The following is a 17,724-nucleotide window of genomic DNA, read 5'->3' as shown; positions in this document are numbered from 1 at the left end:
AGTATATCTCTAATCTTTAGAAAACCCCTCTTGACTCCACGCTCCCCCCTCCCCCCCGACGCCCACCAACCCAGAGAAAAGTTTAAAATGCTTAGAAAAGCCTAAAAAGCTTTCCCCAAGATACCCACATAGCTCACTCCCATAATTCTTCGGGGCCCTGCCCATGGTATTAAATATTGTTTCCCCTCAGCCCACCAGAATATAAAGCAGAGATTTTTCACTCAGGTATCCCCACTGCCAAGAGAAAGGAGTGCCTGGCAAGTTGTTAGAGCTCCATAAATATTTGAATGAATGTGTATCTTTAGAAGGGGCGTAAAATACACAGATTTGCGAACTACCCCTGCCCCTCCTTTTGTTAACCTTGTAGGATGTGTGTTCTGCAGAAACAAATGCTGGGCTGGATGACCCTGGAAGTGCTGCCATGATGTGTGTGTGAGGCCCCAGCTCTGTACCCAGGCTCCCCTGTCCAGATCCTTCACCCTGGCAATGCTAAGTTTTCACATTTGAACAGAATGTTAGACTTTGTGATGTGATTTTAAAAGCTTTGTAGCATGTGGTGTTCTTTTTTTTTAATCAAAAAGTTGAAAAATAAAAAATTTAAAACACCTATTTTTCAACCACCATAGCATTTTAGTATCAACAATTTTTTCGAAGTTAGTACAGTTTTCATAATTTTCTTAAATTGCATAAAACTCCATTCATGTTACGCCATGGTTAAAAATCAGTTCCCTAATGGTAGATGTTTAGTGTGTTTGCTAATTCTGATAATGGGTATTGGGCGGTATGGAGTAGCAATCTTCCTATGCCATTGGTTATTACCCTGTATTCTCATCTATAAAATGAGAAAGTGCCTACCCAAAAAATTAATGCTGAGATAATGTATATAAAGTGTTCAACCCAGATCTGCTTGCTACACAGAATTATCCTCTTTCTGTTGAGTACTTTCCTTAGGCTGAATTTCCAGGGTCAAGGCAGGAGCCTTTTCATGGCTGGTAATACTTGTAACCATAACCCTTTTCGGGAAAGGTGTGGTAGCTGGCCCTGCTAAAACATGTGCGTTTCACACCAAATCCTGGGGACTATAGGCATTCCTCCTCCCATATTTATGGTAATGGTAGGCTTATACTGACTTGCTGTTAAAAGACTGATTTGGGGATGATTGTCTGTCTTATGGTGATTCCTTTCTCTTGGCACAGGCCATCAGGGCAAACTCTCCCAAGATTTGGAACTTTGTCACATTAATGGCAATGCTCTAGAGAGAAGAAAGGACCAAACACATCCCTGCTGGGTCCTTGTGGCTGCCATGGCTCCTCTCCTGCCCTTTCAAACCTCTGATACCAGGACATCCCAGAATCTTATTAATCACTGTACCTAGACTTAAGTTTGGCTTGTTTTATTAAAACATGTGAAGCCCCTGGAGAACCAGCTGTTCTAAGGGATAAGTATTGACGCTCTTCATATTAAACGAAACCATTATAATGGACATCTTTTAAAATATTTATCAGCTATAGAATTTTCACAAGCTTTACAATGTGCCAGAAACCAAATCAAAGCCAAAACCTCAAATGTCATAAGTGGCAGCAGCTTTGGTATCAAAACTATTTTGGCCTCTGAGAACGAATGCTTCATTGTTCAGTCCCACATGTACTGGTGCACTATGACAGATGTCTTTTGTGTGGCCCAGAATTGGGGCTATTAGGTAGTCATTTACATTATAATAAATGGCTGTATTACCAAAGTCTTTACTGTGTGCCAGGCCTTGTTCTAGGTGTTCTCTGTATGTGTACATATTCTGTATGCATATATGGCATTTAATCTTCCCAGCAACCCTTTGAGGTAAGCGTGCCATTATTCCCATTCTACAGATGAGTAAATGGAGACTTAGAGAGGCTAAATAACTTGCCCAAGGTCACATAGCTGGTAAGTGGTGGAGCCAAGATGGAGTCCCAGGTATTTGGGTTCCAGAGCCTGTGCTCTTAACCATTCTGCAATGCTGCCTCTCAATGGCAAGTGTCACATATACAAAAGTATTACCCAAATGTCTGCCTGCAATGACAGGCAGTTTTTGCCCTCCAGGAGCTTATACTTTAGTGGAAATGACATGAGCAAACCAGTGGTAAATATAATCTGTTAAGAGCTGTGATAGAAGTAGCACCAATTCAGGCCAGGAAGGTGTCCTTAAGATGACTTCCAAATTGAGCTGTAAAGGATAATACGAGTTAGCCAGTGGAGAAGGCAAAGAGTTTTCTGTGTCAAGGAAACATAGCACATGGAAAGGCAAAGGCCAAACAGCACAGCTTTTTCCACAAATGATTCCACGTAGCTTGAGAGTAGAGGGCAGAATGGAAGAGGGGAGAGGTGTTGAGCTAGAGAGGGACAGTCCAATCCTGGAGGGCTTATAATGCTACACTAAGGGGTTTTTATTCAGTGAGCAGTGAAGAATCCTGATAGGGGTCAAGAGGAAAGACTGGTGGGAGGTAAAAGGTAAGGAGACATTGCAAAAATTCAGGTAAGAGAAGAGGGCCTTACCTCAGCCAGTGGGAATGAAGAGCACGGGTTACAGCAAAGACATACCATGGAAATGAAATGAATGAACATGGCTTGACTGAGAGAGGGGTAGAGTGTCCTCATTGCCCAAAAGGAGGAATTCATGAAAAACAGACTGGGAGCTGGACATCCAAGTGCAGCTATCTGCTAAGCATCTGTATATATCCCTCTGGTGCTCATGGGGAAGAACTGATTGGGGATGGAGATTATGGAGGCACATGTGCAGTCAAGCCATGGATTAGAGGGTAGAGGAGTGCTGGTATAAGAGGAAGAGTCAGCACAAGAAACAAGTGCGCAAAGGCAGAGAGCCAGAAGAGACTTGTGACAAGAATGAAAGGAATTTCGAGTCATTAAGATGGGATAGGTGGCTTCAGTGGCAGAGAGATTCCAAAAGGAGCCGAGAAGTCATTCTGGTGGGCACTCTTACGCACAATTTAGACAGCCATTTTTAGGTTCTAAAGAATTGGGGTAGCTGGTGGTAGATACCTGAAACTATCAAACTACAACCCAGAACCCATGAATCTCGAAGACAATTGTATAAAAATGTAGCTTATAAGGGGTGACAATGGGATTAGGAAAGCCATAGGGACCACACTCCCCTTTATCTAGTTTATGGATGGATGAGTAGAAAAATAGGGGAAGGAAACAGACAAAGGCACCCAGTGTTCTTTTTTACTTTAATCGCTCTTTTTCACTCAAAGTATTATTATTGTTATTTTTGTGTGTGTGGTAATGAAGGTGTCAGGGATTGATTTAGGTTATGAATGTACAACTATGTAATGGTACTGTGAACAATCAAATGTACAATTTGTTTTGTATGACTGCATGGTATGTGACTATATCTCAATAAAATGAAGATTAAAAAAAAAAAAAAAAAAAAGATGGGATAGGTGGGTGAGTGCGGAGGACTGCCCAGGTTTGTATCCTGCCTCCTCATCCCAGTTACATGAACTTGGGCAAATTGTTCACCCTGTTTCCCAATCTAATATAGGGATGATTATTTCCTACTCTAGGGGATTGCTGTAAGAGTAAATAAGATCTCTAGTAAACAGTAAATTTTAAAAAGTAAATAAATAGCTAGTAAATAACAATCTGTAAAGCATATTAGCAGAACTTCTGGCAAATGTTACTGTATATATCCCTCTTGCTTTGGCTTCTAATGCTGCAGAGGTAGATGCTGGATTGGATTGTTTGCAATTGTTCCATTATCATTTAGTTGACCAGTTACACATCAAGTTTTAGTCTTAAAACACTTATGGACAAGGACATGAGACAGTCTTTGGCCACTCTGTGTGATCAGGAAGATGATGATGTCACAGTGTGTTGGGAGGGAGGAGCCACTGAAGGTGGGGCTTAAAGGAAGAGAAGGGGCTTACTCTTAAAAGATACTGGTGGATGGGGAAAGAGATAGGGTCCAGGTCAGGAAGTGAGAATGGGTGACCCTTTTATTTCTGTTGTGTGCACCCAGAAGAGCCAAAACTTTGTGTTTGACCACAAAGTCAAACACAAAGAAGCACACCCTGATGATATGGTTTCCCAAAAGGACATGCACTGAGGCAAAGGTACAGGGAGGGACATGTGTATACACCAGGGGCCCACAAATCAAAGAGGCAGGTGTCCATTCACTCACCCGACAAGCCTGCCCCACAGGCTTAGTGACTGGACCAGCACATCCCTCTTGACTGCAATAACTCATAGGTGTTAGAACATTAAAAAAAAAAAAAAAGCCTTGCCCCTATCTATCTTTGCCTCTATTTTATAATTTCCTATACGTTTTCTCTTTGTAAGCTGCCTGAAATATTTTTTGGAACAGGTGGATAGAAATAAAGAGGGGTAAAAAAAGAGGAGATGAAATAATTGTCTATTATTTCACTGGGTTGGGGGTGGGGCTTGTTTTTAAGTGATTATTACCTGAATCTGGATTGGATTAGTTAATAAATGTTCTTATTAAGTATTATTTTTTAGGTGAGCAAAATGAGAGGTTAACTGACTTGCCTAAGGTCACACAACAAATACTCTGGATAAGAATCAGTTTAAAGTCTGTACTCTTGGAACCAAGTCCTCTGAAGGTACAGCCAAGCTTCTTAACCTCTTTGAGCCTCGGTTTCTGCTCTGGTTATCCACTGCCATCTAACAAATCATTTTAAAGCTTAGTGGCTTAAAACAACAACAATCATTTTATTATTATCTCTCCTGGTACTAGGGTTTCACTGGGATCAGCTAGGCAATTCTTATTCGTGAGGCTGCAGTCAGATGGTGGCTGGGGCTGGAGATGTCTGGAAGGCTTCCTCACTCAGGTTTGACAATTGATTATGGGTAGTCAGCTGGAACATCCACACATGGCTTCTCCATGTGGCCTTGGCTTCTTCACAGCATGAACTGCCCAGGAACATAAGCAGGTCTACTATGGAGCTGGGCTCTGGTCTTCTGGACATTGAGGCAAGATTGTGGGTTTAGGGATTGAACGGGTGTGTTCCACTAGGGCTCTCCTGGCAAATGGAGAATCCCCTGTAGACTGAGCCCCCTTCCTTTCTCTGGATTGAAGCCTTTTCTTTTGCCCAAGCTGGGCCAGTGCCCAGCCTAGTTCCAAGGGGCCTATCTCTCAAACCAGGCCTGGATCTCTCAGACTGAGGGCCTCAGCCTCAACCGTGGGGATATGGTCCACCTGTTCACAAAACTCCCAGCCCCTCCCCTGCTACTGCTCAGGGTTCCTGGCAGGCTGATGTATGGGGACTAAGATACCCTCTGGGAAGCTAATGATCAAAAGGGGCAGAGATACTGTTACAAATCGCACCAACAGGCCAAGACCAAGGAGTGACCAGGGGCCCTTGGTTCAGCTGTGGGTCTGTAACTCTCCTTGCCTTGGGTTTGGCCCAGTCAGACCCTTGCAGAGATTGGGAATGCTGAGACCCAGAGTCATACTCTAGGGCTTCAGACCACTGACCTGCCAATGATGGCAGGTAGATAAGGGCAGTGCAGTGAGAGGTGTGAGACAATAAGACTCCCCTTGGGTTTCTAAACCCAATGGTACCCTGAGCACTGTTCCAAGCCCGGGCCTCCATCCTCCACCAAAACCTGGAGCCAAAGCCAAGGGGGAAGCTTTGGTGGAGGCTATGGTGTAGAATCATTGGTCTGAAACCGGGAATTTCAAATAAGGATTCCAGCATGCCTGGAAACTTTGAAGAACACATAAAGATGGAGGGAAAGAATCCAGTTCAACCCCTTTCTGATGATGGGATTAAATTTCCCGTGTTGAGGGGAAGGCTGCCCAGAGGAGGGGATGAGCAATTCTTTAAGAGAAGTAGGCTCCTCTGGGGGGCTTCTCAGGTGGTGACACTAGGAGCAGCTAATGATGAGTGGCTATTTCCCAGGAAAGAAAGTAGGAGGGAGAAGAGTCCATGCCAGGACTGGAACAGTGTGTTTCTGGGTGCCTGCTTTCCCATAGCCCCACACCAGTAAGACCAGCCTAAGTGGCCACATTTGTATCACCCAGTTCACTGGATCAGGGTGGGTACTTATAACCTCTGGATGACTCTAAAGGATCTGCTGTGGCAGCTGACTCTCCTGGGAACTTGAACATGGGGAAACTGATCAATTTCTGGTGGGTACTGAGGGGAAAGGTAGTGAAATTAGGAGGACATGATGGGCCAAGTGTAAACTATGAAGTAGCCAAACTGTGAGGGAGCCTAGCCAGTTGTGTGTGAGAGAATTAGAGCAAGTGTCTCGAGATCGATGGTACAAGTACAGACATGCCACATGCAACCTAATGCAAACTTCTTATTGCTTGAGGTGACTGGAATGGGATGCTGTTCCTTGCCACCAAAAATTTCTACAAATGTGAAGGACTACAATGTTTTTCATGTGGCTGAGGTGAAAGGTTTTTTTGCATGGGTCAGGAAAGAGAGGTGGCAACAAAAGACAGGAGAGGCCAGAGAAAGCAGGATCATGTCCCCTACATCTAGGAGCTGGGATTTTGTCCTGAAGATGAGGAGCCACTCAATAAAGAGGTTTTATGTAGGGAAGGGACATGTTTCCAAAATAACACTGAGGTGGTTGGGAGCTAGTGGGAAATGAGGTAGAGGAGAAGCTGGAGACTGGAGGCTGGTAGGAGGACAAAGCCTAAGTGAAAAACCAGTGTCCTAAACCAGGACAGGGGCAGAGAAGGAAAAGGTGATAAGAGTCTAGAATCATTTTCAAACTGGCTAAGACCTGACTTAGTGAAAAGCTGAGGAAAGAACGGGGCCTTAGCCTACCATTGGGTAACCAAGTGGTCACCGGTGCCCTCATGTCTGCCTGGCGCATCAGTCAGCAAGGTCCTCTCAAGGTCACTGGCACATTTAACCTCCCCAGCAACCCAACTAACCTCTTTTTCTCGCATTTTAACTGAAAAACTAAGGCCTGGATGGATCAGTATTAGGAACCTTAGACAATGTTCCCTGGCATGGAGGAGTGAAGGGGACGAGACAGACTGGCTTCCTGGTTGGGTAGGAGAGCCAGGATATCATCATGAGAAAACACAAACCATCCCATCTCAGAGCAGGTTGGGATTCAATTTCTTTATTGTCAGGGTTGCCTCCCTGTGACCTCCCCTCTCCAAACCTACAGAAAAATCCCAGGCCTGGGTTTATCATGGGACGGGAGGCAGAGTGTGAGGAAATCTCTGTGCTCTGCCCTCTGGCCTGGTCAGTGTAGATAGGGAGGGACAAGGCGGGAGGGAAAGGCAGATAGCTCCACCTGGAGAAGATGTGGCACTGGCTGGGATGCATGGTGGGGAAGATTGGTGCCTGCTGCCAGCTCTTCTCTGGTACCCGCTGAGGGGTGGCATCCAGGGGTGAGTGCCCAGCTTGAGGCCTGGGACAGTGCACACCCTTCTCTTCCCGGTGGCCATCACTCCTGTCAGGCTGAGAAAGAGGGAGACAAAGAAGAGACTAAGGCTGAGAGGAAGAGATCCTCAAGGCTCTTGCTAACAGGTAGCGACAAAGAAAGGAAGGAATGGTGTTTGCAGACAGAGATATATGCTTGCATTTTGACTCTAGCCTCCTGATTTTCTGGCCACGTAACCTTGGACAAGTCTTTCCCCCTCCCTAAGCCTCCATTTCTTCACACCTTACCCATGAGATGGCTTAACAAGGTAACACTTAGCCTTTTTTTATAAAACTAATCATGAAGCTCCGAGAGAAAAGACTGCATATGCAGAATTTCCTAAACTTAACTGCTCTGGAAAGCCCTTGCTTGTGGAGCATCCTACAGCATGACTGTTTCATGCTTAAAGACACCTCCCTGGGAGTGCTGCTGTTTGAAACTTACCTACACCAAAGCCCATCTTACTTTGAACATGGTGGCAAAGAAATGGGTCAGAGATTAGGCAGAACTAGATTTGGCCTGGCTTTTCTCTAGGGTACGGCAGAGCTGGGTGGTCAACAGTAGCCAGAGAGTGGGCTTTAAGGCCACCCAGCTCTGGGTTTAAATCTAGGCTTCACCAATCACTACCCTGGGATCTTGGGCGATACTTGGCATCTCCCTACACCTTTCAAGTGTCTCAGTTTCCACATCTGTTATACTGGCATAATCACAACCCTGCAGGGTTGCTGAAGATTAGATCAGATAAAGCAGGTGCTGCTCCTGGCATTTTCTCCCCACGAAAGCATCAAGTCCAAGCTCTTGGCCTGGCAAAAAGACACTTCACAATTGGCTCTCTGATGATGGGCAGCTTCCTCTCTTCTCCCTACTATGCAGAACTGGAACTGCAGTTACAGGAGACTCATGGCTGTTTCCTACACACCAAGGACTGTCACACTGCTGTGCTTCTGCTGTTCCCTCGGTGTGGAAAACTTCTCCCTCACAATAACAAGCAGGCTCAGCTACACATCACCTCTTCCACCACAAGCCTCGCAGTTCTTGGACTTCCCTCTGTTGTTACCCTGCTCACACTGGTTTGTGTCTACCTCCAACAGACTATGAGCTCCCCAAGGGTGGAGACAGGCAACATAGCTCAGAGTGTGCTGAGGGAATTCCTGCTGGGTGACCTGGCTAGCACACCCATGACTCCTGCTCCCTCAGCCCTCCAGCCCCAACTATAAAGGGGTATGGCAGGATGGCTAGGGATGGAAAGCCTTCACTCCAGGGCACAGTGCTACCTACCAGGTCTGCTTCATAATGCTTTTTGTCCAACCCTGGAAAAAGGCATGGCCTCCTAGAGATCAACGCTTCACTACTTTCCCACCCCTGCCCACCAGGACCCCATACCTGCTTACTGCAAGGCCCCATCCTCCGCATCTGTGTCCTGGCTGTGCTCCTGATAGAGAAGAGGCAAAAAAAGACTGCACATTACTCACTGCAAGTTCTGAGTCCTTCCCTGGGCCATTTGTCCAGAAGCACCCTGGGACCCAGAGCATATCTAAAGGACACAATCAGAAAAGGGATGTGGGCAGCTAAGAGTATTGATTATCGTACCAGCCTAAACAAGGCTGCCTTGGGATTTTGACAGGATCCCTCAAGAGAGAGAAAGGAGCAATCGAAAGAGTTCTTGGAGTAGTAGGGGCAGATTTCTGACATAGAAAGACTTTCTTAGATTGGAACACACTGAAAGCCTTGTAGAGTGGTGAAGCTCCCCATCTTTGGGGTGTCTGGGCCTTTATTAAGACCTTTATGGAGAATACTATGCCCAAAAAAGTAAGATGAAGTTTCAGGCTAGGCTCAAAGAAGAGGAGACAAGCTGGGCATGTAGAGGACCTCTGATATCTTGTGTCCATAAACTCATATGTCCCTGAGCTGGAACCCAGCAGTGAAGGAAAAGAGAAAGTCCCAGGCCCAGAAGAAATCTGGGCTCAAATTGTGGTTCAGCCCATATTAGCAATGAGGCCTCAACCCCTATTGAGCTATATCTCCTCACAGGGCAAAATGTGGGAATAGTAATACCTCACATAGCACAGGGCTGTTGTTAACATTAAATGAACTATCAAAGCGTGGAGTACAGGATCTGGTAATGAGTATTCACTCAATAAATTAATAACAAGTACACAATAGATATTTTACAGAATCTGTTATACCATCCCATTCTAAGCTCCCTGTCAAACGATTTCCCAGTCTTAGCCTGAATAATTCCAGTAAGACTGGGAGCTCACTCCCTTATAACATAATCAATTTCGTGCCCTTATGTGAAGGGGATATCTACCTCTTGTGGTTTCCCCTGGCAATCCCAGTCCTGTTCTCTAGAGCTCTGCAGACCAGGTCTGCTCCCTCAAGCCCCTGACTCTTCCCTTCTCCAACCCATGCTTGGAATAGAATCCAGAATAGCCCCTGAGCTCAGGTAGAGGTCTGCCCACTCCTGAGTGGGACTTCTGCCTGGCAGCTGAAATAGGCAACTTCTCCCTGTTGATTCCTCCCTCTTCCCCACAAGACTAGAATCCCTGGGAAGGAACTCACACAGGGCCCAACCAGCTCAGAGGTTTTCTCCCTTCCCCTGCTGCCCTCCTGCAACTAAAAATGCAAAGCCCAGTCCCAGTCCCTCCTAGCCATGCCCTGGACCAAGCTCTCACCAGTTCTTCCTCACTATGTGTCAGCAGCCCCTCCTCATCACCATCATCTCGAGCCTGTGTTTCTCCCTGGGGAGTGCCTGCCTCGGAAGCCGTGTCCTCTTGGGGGGCCGGTGGCCGACTGTTGGTGCCACTACTGCCACTGCCACCACCGCTGTCACTCTTCTTCTTGCCATCTTGAAGGGAGAGGAGGGGGAAATGAATAAAACTCAGCCTGGGGAAATTGCTCAGGGCAGCACCTTAGAGGAAGCTAGGCTTCAGGACAGTGGGCCCGGGTCTGCAAGGCTCCTGGGATTGGAGGCCACCCCAGTCCCTTTCACCCCCATGCACTGTCCTCCCCACACTCTGCCCTGTATCTCTGGTCACTGAGCCGGGTTAAGAACATCAGGGTCTGACCTGGGTTGGCCTTTTGCTCCTCAGCAATCTGTTCCAAACGGCCCAGCAGGGCGTCGATGTTGGACTTGATCTGTGTCAGCTCTGTCTTGATGGTCTGCAGTTCACTGCTCTTTACTGGAAGTGAAAGAAGGACAGAGCTGTCACCGTGGGGCTGGGAGCCTGACACTAACACAAGACTCCAGCCCCATTTTGTCAACTAGAAAGGCAGGCCAGTAGCAGGAATGGTCCTTGTCCATTGTTCTTTTTCTAGCCAGGGGAAAAGCTGGAGCTGCCTGGGGCTTCCCCACAATACTCTCTGGAGGCCCTCCCTAAGCGACCAACACCTCTCTGTACCTGGACATCTTCTCCTTGGATCTCTCAACTCTGAAATGGACAGGGAGTGGACAAGAATGCAGGTATGTGGTGTGCACATCTCTGTGCACTCTAAGCAAGTGTATGTGTCTTTGTGTATAGGGTGGTCTTTCAAGGTATGTAAATGTCTTTTGTAGTCAGATTTCTTGGATGCTAAGCAGTGTACACCAGTGAATGTGGAGTAGTGGGCCTGTGTAAACCTGTACATGTCCTCACCTCCATGTCATAGAACTGGACTCCCTGTGCCCAACTCAAGTCCTGTGTTCACAAATGTTAGCCTTTTTCTCTGCATGGAAATATTCACTTCGTTGTGTTAGAAGTGCTAAACTGCAAAAGATTTGTTCCTTTATCTATTTTCCAAGGTAAAAAAATACAATTCTATTATTTTGCCAATGATAAAAATAAAAATTATCTTGAAAGAAGATAATCTAGTCACTCACACTTGATCTTGGCTGAGCCAGTAGTGACGGCTGTGGAGCGGGCAAAGAGCTTCACAGGTATGGTAGTTTTGACACGCCGGACCAATGGGACTGTGACCCGAGGTCGCTTCACAGGGACTGCCCTGGGCACTGGCACTGGCGACAGGCGACCCCGATAGTCGAAGAGCCTGTGAGGGCAAATGGGTCAGAGGCTGCAGCACAGCCTGTGGCCACCAGGAGGCACTGCAGCCCCAGTGCAACCTGAGCAAGGTGGTGGGTGACTGGATGCCCTGTGCTGCACACCTCTGCCTGCTCCCAACAGGCCTTGGGGTGAAGAGGAAGGGCTTTCTGGATCCTCACTACGTCCACCTCCCCTACAAGTCAGGATAGGTAAGGGTGGTAGTGGTTATGGCTTAATCAACAGAGAAGCAAAGTGAGAACAACCCCAGAAAGGAGTCTTCCGGAGATCACTCTGACACTCTGTTCTTATTACATGACCCTACTTCTGCACAGCCAACTGCTACTCGCTCTCTGGTCAGAGTTTGCAAATCATGCCAAAGTACCATGAATCTCCAAGCTGGGAAGAGAGAGGTGTGGGAGTGGGACCACCCCCTGAGTCTGCCCGAGCCTTTTCCCTTCCATCCATGAGGACTGCTGTCAGGGTAGAGCATGAGACAACTTGATTTAAAACATCCACTTGAGATAAAAGGCCAGGGAACTGAGATGTTCAGCTTAGGAGCCCATGACCTCAGGGGCATGAGGCTGGAGTCCAAACCCCTTTCCTCATTCTGGGCCCCCATGATTACCCTGCCTTTCTTACTCTAGTTCAGAGATGGAGGCCAGAAACCAAGCAGACATGTAAATCAAACGCCAGGGCTCCCAGACTATATGCTATCCCTCAATGCCACCACCCAGCTCTTTCCTGGAGGGCTTCTTTCGTTACTGACCCATACAAAAACTCAGTAAGCTGAGTAGGAACCTCTCTACTGTGTCTGCTGCTACCACCCTTCTGTGGAGAACAGTGGTCTCAGATACCCAGCATAACAGTAGCCTCAGAGGGTACCTCCTGGAGCCACCTGCCTGAAGACTGCCAGGAAACCTGCCACCACTGGGCAATTTGTTGCCCCGTTCCTTGGGCACTCCTCTGTTCAGGGAGCCCCTGTCTCGGAAAGGTGATAGCTGGATATGGAGTCTCTGGGAAAAGACCCAGTCCTGGACCCTGCATTTCTGCCTCCAAGGGGAGAGGGCGGCTCTGGCCTTGGTCAGAATCACTGAACCACAGAATCCCAGAGCTGGAGGCGCCCTGAGAGATCACTTAGTGGAAGCCCATTTTATAGACTGAGAAGGGGATTTGCCCAAAGTCACAAAACCCATTCAGTGGCAGAACTGGGATTAGCAGCTAAATCTTCTGAGTCCCAGGCTATGGCACTTTCCACTACACTACACTGTCTCCTGAAACTATTCAGTTGAGAAAACCGAGGCTCAGAGAGGTTTTCTTCTTCCTGGGGCAGCCTATATGAGCCAAGCTGGAGTGGGGGAAGCAGGAATGAGGAGAGATTTGGGCCAGTCTCCACCATGATCCCCTCTCAACAACGTGACTGGTACTGTTGGAATGGGAGTCTATACCCTCAAGGTAGGCCTGGGGCTGGAGGATGGGCCACAGCCTACTAGGGACTCATGTAGACCTCCAAATGGCCGCTGGCCTCTTGGCTATAAATATCAGGGCAAAAAGGCTCAGACTGAGCTCTGGGGTTAGTTAGAGATAGCTCAGAGGTGAGATGACTGAAATACAGAAATGTGAGGGCTCAAACTTCTTTAAACTGGTCCTGTGGCTTGTTTTGCATTCTATTTAGTTACATTTACATGTCCCTTGGCAGTACAGTCCCCTCGAATCTCACCCAAGGACCAGGAGTAGGAAGGTCAGAGTGGGAGACACGTGTGGTATGCTGCGGTGTGATGCAGTGGTGAATACTCTGGCCTGGGCACCAGCAGAACTGGACCTTAGTCCCAGCTCTGCCACTGACTTGCTGAGCAACCTTGGGCAAATGCCTGTCTGTAATTCCGGTTGTCTCCCCATTTGGAGGACTGAGTAGGCTTCACCAACTCTCTCTCAGGACCCTTCCAGCTCGGCTGTTTCGTGCCTGGGCTCGCCCCTCCCCTGCTCACCTGTTGTAGAAGGCGTCCCGGTAGTAATCATAGTCAAAGCTGTAGCCACTGGGGAAACAAAGGGGAGAGGGCCAGGGCTTAGGAACAGCCGCTCAGCCCACTCTCCAAAGGCCTCCCCAAGTTCTAAGCTCAGTATACTGTCACCACCAGGGTTCACTCCCTCTGTGGCAAGAGGGACCAATCGCACCTAGACAAAGCACCTACCTGTATATGGCAGAGGCTGCTCTCTTTAGTCCCTTGGGTCTGTTGGGCTTGGGCTCTCCAGCCATATTGATGTCTATGTGGAGGGAGAAGGAGCAGAATCAGAATGCTGGCATGACAGCAGTGTCCCAAACACATAGCATACTTATGTACACATGCAGCAATTTACATCTTACATGTACACATGGATTTTACTCACCCCATATACAATAATACAGACTGATATGACCAAAGATCTTTATACATTTAGGCTTCAAACATTAGAGTCACACCTAGACACCATATTCATAACATTCACACATACACATGCATGCTCATAAACATCACACACATATATACACAAACACCATACACATCACACATATACATGCATTCTCTCAAGTGTACTCATGCAATCACATACATCAGTTACACAGGAATATGTAGACATACCCTCACACACATTCACATATCCATGTAAGAAAGTCACATACACACCGACTTTGTTCCCAACATCATACATAACTGCCCATAAGCAAATGAACCAATGCAAACATCTTTATGCCTAGCACAGTGCTTAGAACATAAAAGAAACTCAATAAATATTTGGTAAATGAATATATGCATATCTGCTTATATACAAGTATATTCTCACACACACACTGCAAGTATACATGCAAAGGTATATGTCCACATGTTCTCCACATGTTCACTCACATCCATATACCACACATTCAGGAATACATACATAGATATCCCTTTTCAAACATACACATATACGCATAAGTATGTACAGACACCCAAATACTATACACACTCAAGGAATGATCACCAGCATGGTCTTATCACCTGTATGCAATTTTTATGCTCCCAGCCCCTCCTCCTGGTTCTCAGAAAGGTTTCTAATCTAAGTCATCTGTAACCCAGGAGGCTATGCTAGTTTACTGTGTTCCCTTTCTCTGGGGAATCTGCATTTTTACTAAAATAACAATGCCTGTCATTAAGAGTCACTGAAGAAGCAGGGGTTTGGCAAAAGCATTTTCCAAGGGCTTCTAAAATTCTCCCCTGCAGGTATCAATTTTATAACTGGTTAATTTATAATATAATGTTACTTACTTAAGTTATAAAATCTCAGAGCAGTGGTAATTGGTAGGGAGAAATGGAAAAGGGGGCAAAGACAGGAGCTGGAGAGTGTGGGACAACAGCTATACTGAAGAACGCTATGAACAAAGCTGTGGAGAGATGCTTACCCAGGGTCTGCCCGGCCAGCACCCGCCCATTCTCTCCCAACACAGCTGCCCGGGCATGGCGCTCATTGGCATACTGGACAAAGGCATAGCCCTTGTGCACAGAGCAGCCGGCCACGCGGCCATACTTGGAAAAGATGGTCTCCACGTCTGACTTCTTCACCACAGCTGTGTTGAGGTTTCCGATGAAGACCCGAGAGTTGATGGACTTGGGATCATTCTTGTTGGTTACGTTGCTTGTCTGGATCTTCAAGGACATGGTGGTCACCTGAACAGAGAGAGCCACTGTGAGATTGGGTCCCCCGGCTGAGCTAGGGCAGCCCATGGCTTACCTCCTGGCTCAACTGGATGGCTTCTTGCCTTCCTACATCATCCAGCCTCCCTGTTTTTGCACATCTTATTTCTTGTTATATTACCAAGGGTTGACACTTACTGACTGCTGACCTCATTCCAGGTGCTTTACATATGTTCCCTCATTTAGTACTCACAGGGTAAGTAGAGCTACCGCATTCTACATTTTACAACTCACATTCAGAAAGTTCACAATGCTAGTGAATGACAGCCCTCAGATTTGAACCCTGGTTGCTTGACTCCAATTATTTTAAACCCACCCCCCCTTCTTTTATGCTTATCTCAAATATAAATTTGAATATCTTCTAGAGCTGCTTTTATTCTAGCCATCAATCTAGAACCATGGCAAAGAGGTCACACGGTAATTGCCAATTAGTATTTGCTTTACAACACCACCAGAATATGAAAATTGTTCACGGTCTGATCCAAACATGGACTTATAAACTATGACTGTCTTTATTGGTACTGGCCATTTTGAAAAAGGTGTGCTAAGCCCCAATGAACACTTGCTGTGAGCTAATAGAAGCATACAATATTAAATAATCCCAAGACCCTATGAAATGAGTATTAGTATTCACATAATACCAGACTCCAACAAGTTCATTAACTCACCAGAAGTGGGCATTCAACCCAAGTCAGTCTGTCACTAAAGCCTATTTCTTTCAACTTCATCACTCTGTTTACCAGACCTAAGCCAATTTAAATAATATAGTAAGTCAGTATATTCATCTGAGAGTTGTTTTTAATAAATAAATTTTTTCGAGTTATCCATTTTATACTTTCTCAAACTTTGTTTTGTTTGACTTACAGATCATACTGTATCTACTATTTGTTCTCTACACTGTGGCAAAGGGCTGTATAAATCTCTACCACCCTCCCTGGACAGGTTATAACACATGGCCAGAGACTAGAAAAAGAAAAGGAATAGGAGGCTGAATCTCAGGAAGAAAGGCTTAAAGGCCATGGCATTTATGCTTCCAGGCCCAGTCTTCGGCTCATTAGCATGGGTTGGTGCAACTCCCTTTTACAGGATTCCCATCTCAATGCCCCATACTACAGCCATTTCAGAAGGTGCCAGATACCCCAAGCAGCATGTATAAAACTCTCATTAGCCTAAGCTAACTGTAAATACCAGGATATTTAGCTAACATTTCTAGGCAAAAGGGAGCTTCTTACAGTGAATTGGAGAAAATGAGCATAAAGCTGGGAAAAATCTCTATCTTCTTCCTTAGAGGTTAAGAGATCATTTCCAAGTGAATCCTCCAAGGCTGGGAACTGGCAGTCTGACCAACAGGTGGCACTGTCTACAAAGAAACTATAGGCCGGACTTGAGAATGTAATTCTGGGGAAGTAACTGCGCCTAAGGCCGGACTTGTAATAAGCTCAGTCAGCCCCCACTGCTCAGTCTACTCAAGTCAGCCTCCCGCAGAAACAGCTGCAACTGAGGCAATGCAGCCCAGATTTAGGTATCAAGGCTGGCAGAAGAACCCTCTTCCTCTACAAGTTGGTGTTGAGGTTGGTCTAGGGGATTCCCTGAGGGACCGAAAAGGAAGCTGGCCTCAGTTTCGGTCCTCTGGGCAGTGGTGCATCCAGTCGCCCACCAGCATATCCACCTGGACATAAAGTTTCTTTATTCCTTTCTGTGTGTGGGCATTTCTGGTCTGGCAGATCCCTGAGGGCACAACATAGACTCTGTCCTTGGTTTCAGCTCTCTCCTCAGGAGCAGCTTCTGCTCTCACACCAGCATCTACCAAGACTTAAAGACCCAGAGCACTTCATTGGTTGGATTTCCTTTTTCTCCTGCTTGTGTTGTTTATAGTCTAACATACCCCTGAGGGTCCAGCAGAAGCTAACCTTGGTTTCTCTAAGAAGCAGTGTCTTTTGCCCTTACACCAGCATCTACATGGACATAAAGAGCCAGTGTACCTCTCTCCCTCTCCTCCCACTCTCTCCCTCTCCCCCCGCCCTCCTCCCCTCTTCTCCTCCCTCCCTCCTTCCTTTCTCTGTTTTAAAATTTGGGGGTCTGGTGGATCCCTGAGGGATAAGCAGGTACACTGCCCTAGGTTTTGGCCTCGGAAGCAGCAGCTTTTGGCATCCCACCAGCACATGGAAAGAGACTTAGAAATGGTGCACTTCATTATTTTTTTTCCTTGTGGGTGTTTTGTCTGTTTGTTAGTATTCCCCATCCCCCCTTTCTTACCTTCCTTTTTTTTTCCTTGTTCTTTGTCTGGTGGACGGCAGAGTGACAAACTAGATTTTTAGAGCGACCACAACAAAATACTCAGAATGTCCAGTTCTCAACAACAACAACCATAACAAACATACAAGGAGATAGGAAAGACAACCCAGTCAGAGGAAAAAAAGAATTTAATGGAAAATACTCTGGAGGAAGCACAGTTTCTGGAATTACTCATCAAAGATCTTTTAAAACTCTCATAAATAGGATAAATGAACTACACAAAAACATGAACAAAGAACCAAAGGAAATCAGGAAAAGAATATTTAAAAAATGAGAATTTCAACACTGAGATG

The 17,724-nt window shown here is 46.4% G+C and overlaps 1 protein-coding gene across 5 annotated transcripts in view; it reads right to left on the bottom strand.

Moving 5' to 3' along the window:
- The window catches only part of RALY (RALY heterogeneous nuclear ribonucleoprotein), a 137,981-nt gene that overhangs the window by 11,644 nt on the left and 108,613 nt on the right, over window positions 1–17,724 (bottom strand). For 2 of the 5 annotated variants that reach the window (XM_037811264.1, XM_037811263.1), the window contains 8 exons: window positions 14,845–15,109; window positions 13,619–13,691; window positions 13,415–13,462; window positions 11,270–11,436; window positions 10,479–10,592; window positions 10,086–10,258; window positions 8,794–8,842; window positions 7,079–7,448 (listed from right to left, as the gene is read on the bottom strand). In XM_037811264.1, coding sequence (XP_037667192.1) covers window positions 8,798–8,842; window positions 10,086–10,258; window positions 10,479–10,592; window positions 11,270–11,436; window positions 13,415–13,462; window positions 13,619–13,691; window positions 14,845–15,100 — 876 coding nt within the window. In that variant the 5' untranslated portion in view covers window positions 15,101–15,109 and the 3' untranslated portion in view covers window positions 7,079–7,448; window positions 8,794–8,797. Of the gene's footprint in view, window positions 1–7,078; window positions 7,449–8,793; window positions 8,843–10,085; window positions 10,259–10,478; window positions 10,593–11,269; window positions 11,437–13,414; window positions 13,463–13,618; window positions 13,692–14,844; window positions 15,110–17,724 lie in introns of those variants that run through there. The other 3 variants (XR_005213019.1, XM_037811265.1, XM_037811266.1) reach the window with 2 other exon arrangements.

Source organism: Choloepus didactylus, chromosome 19 (assembly GCF_015220235.1).
Source record: "Choloepus didactylus isolate mChoDid1 chromosome 19, mChoDid1.pri, whole genome shotgun sequence".
Taxonomy (NCBI): Eukaryota; Metazoa; Chordata; class Mammalia; order Pilosa; family Megalonychidae; genus Choloepus; species Choloepus didactylus.
Note: the sequence above shows the minus strand (reverse complement) of the source record. Positions and strands in the feature narration are given on the sequence as shown.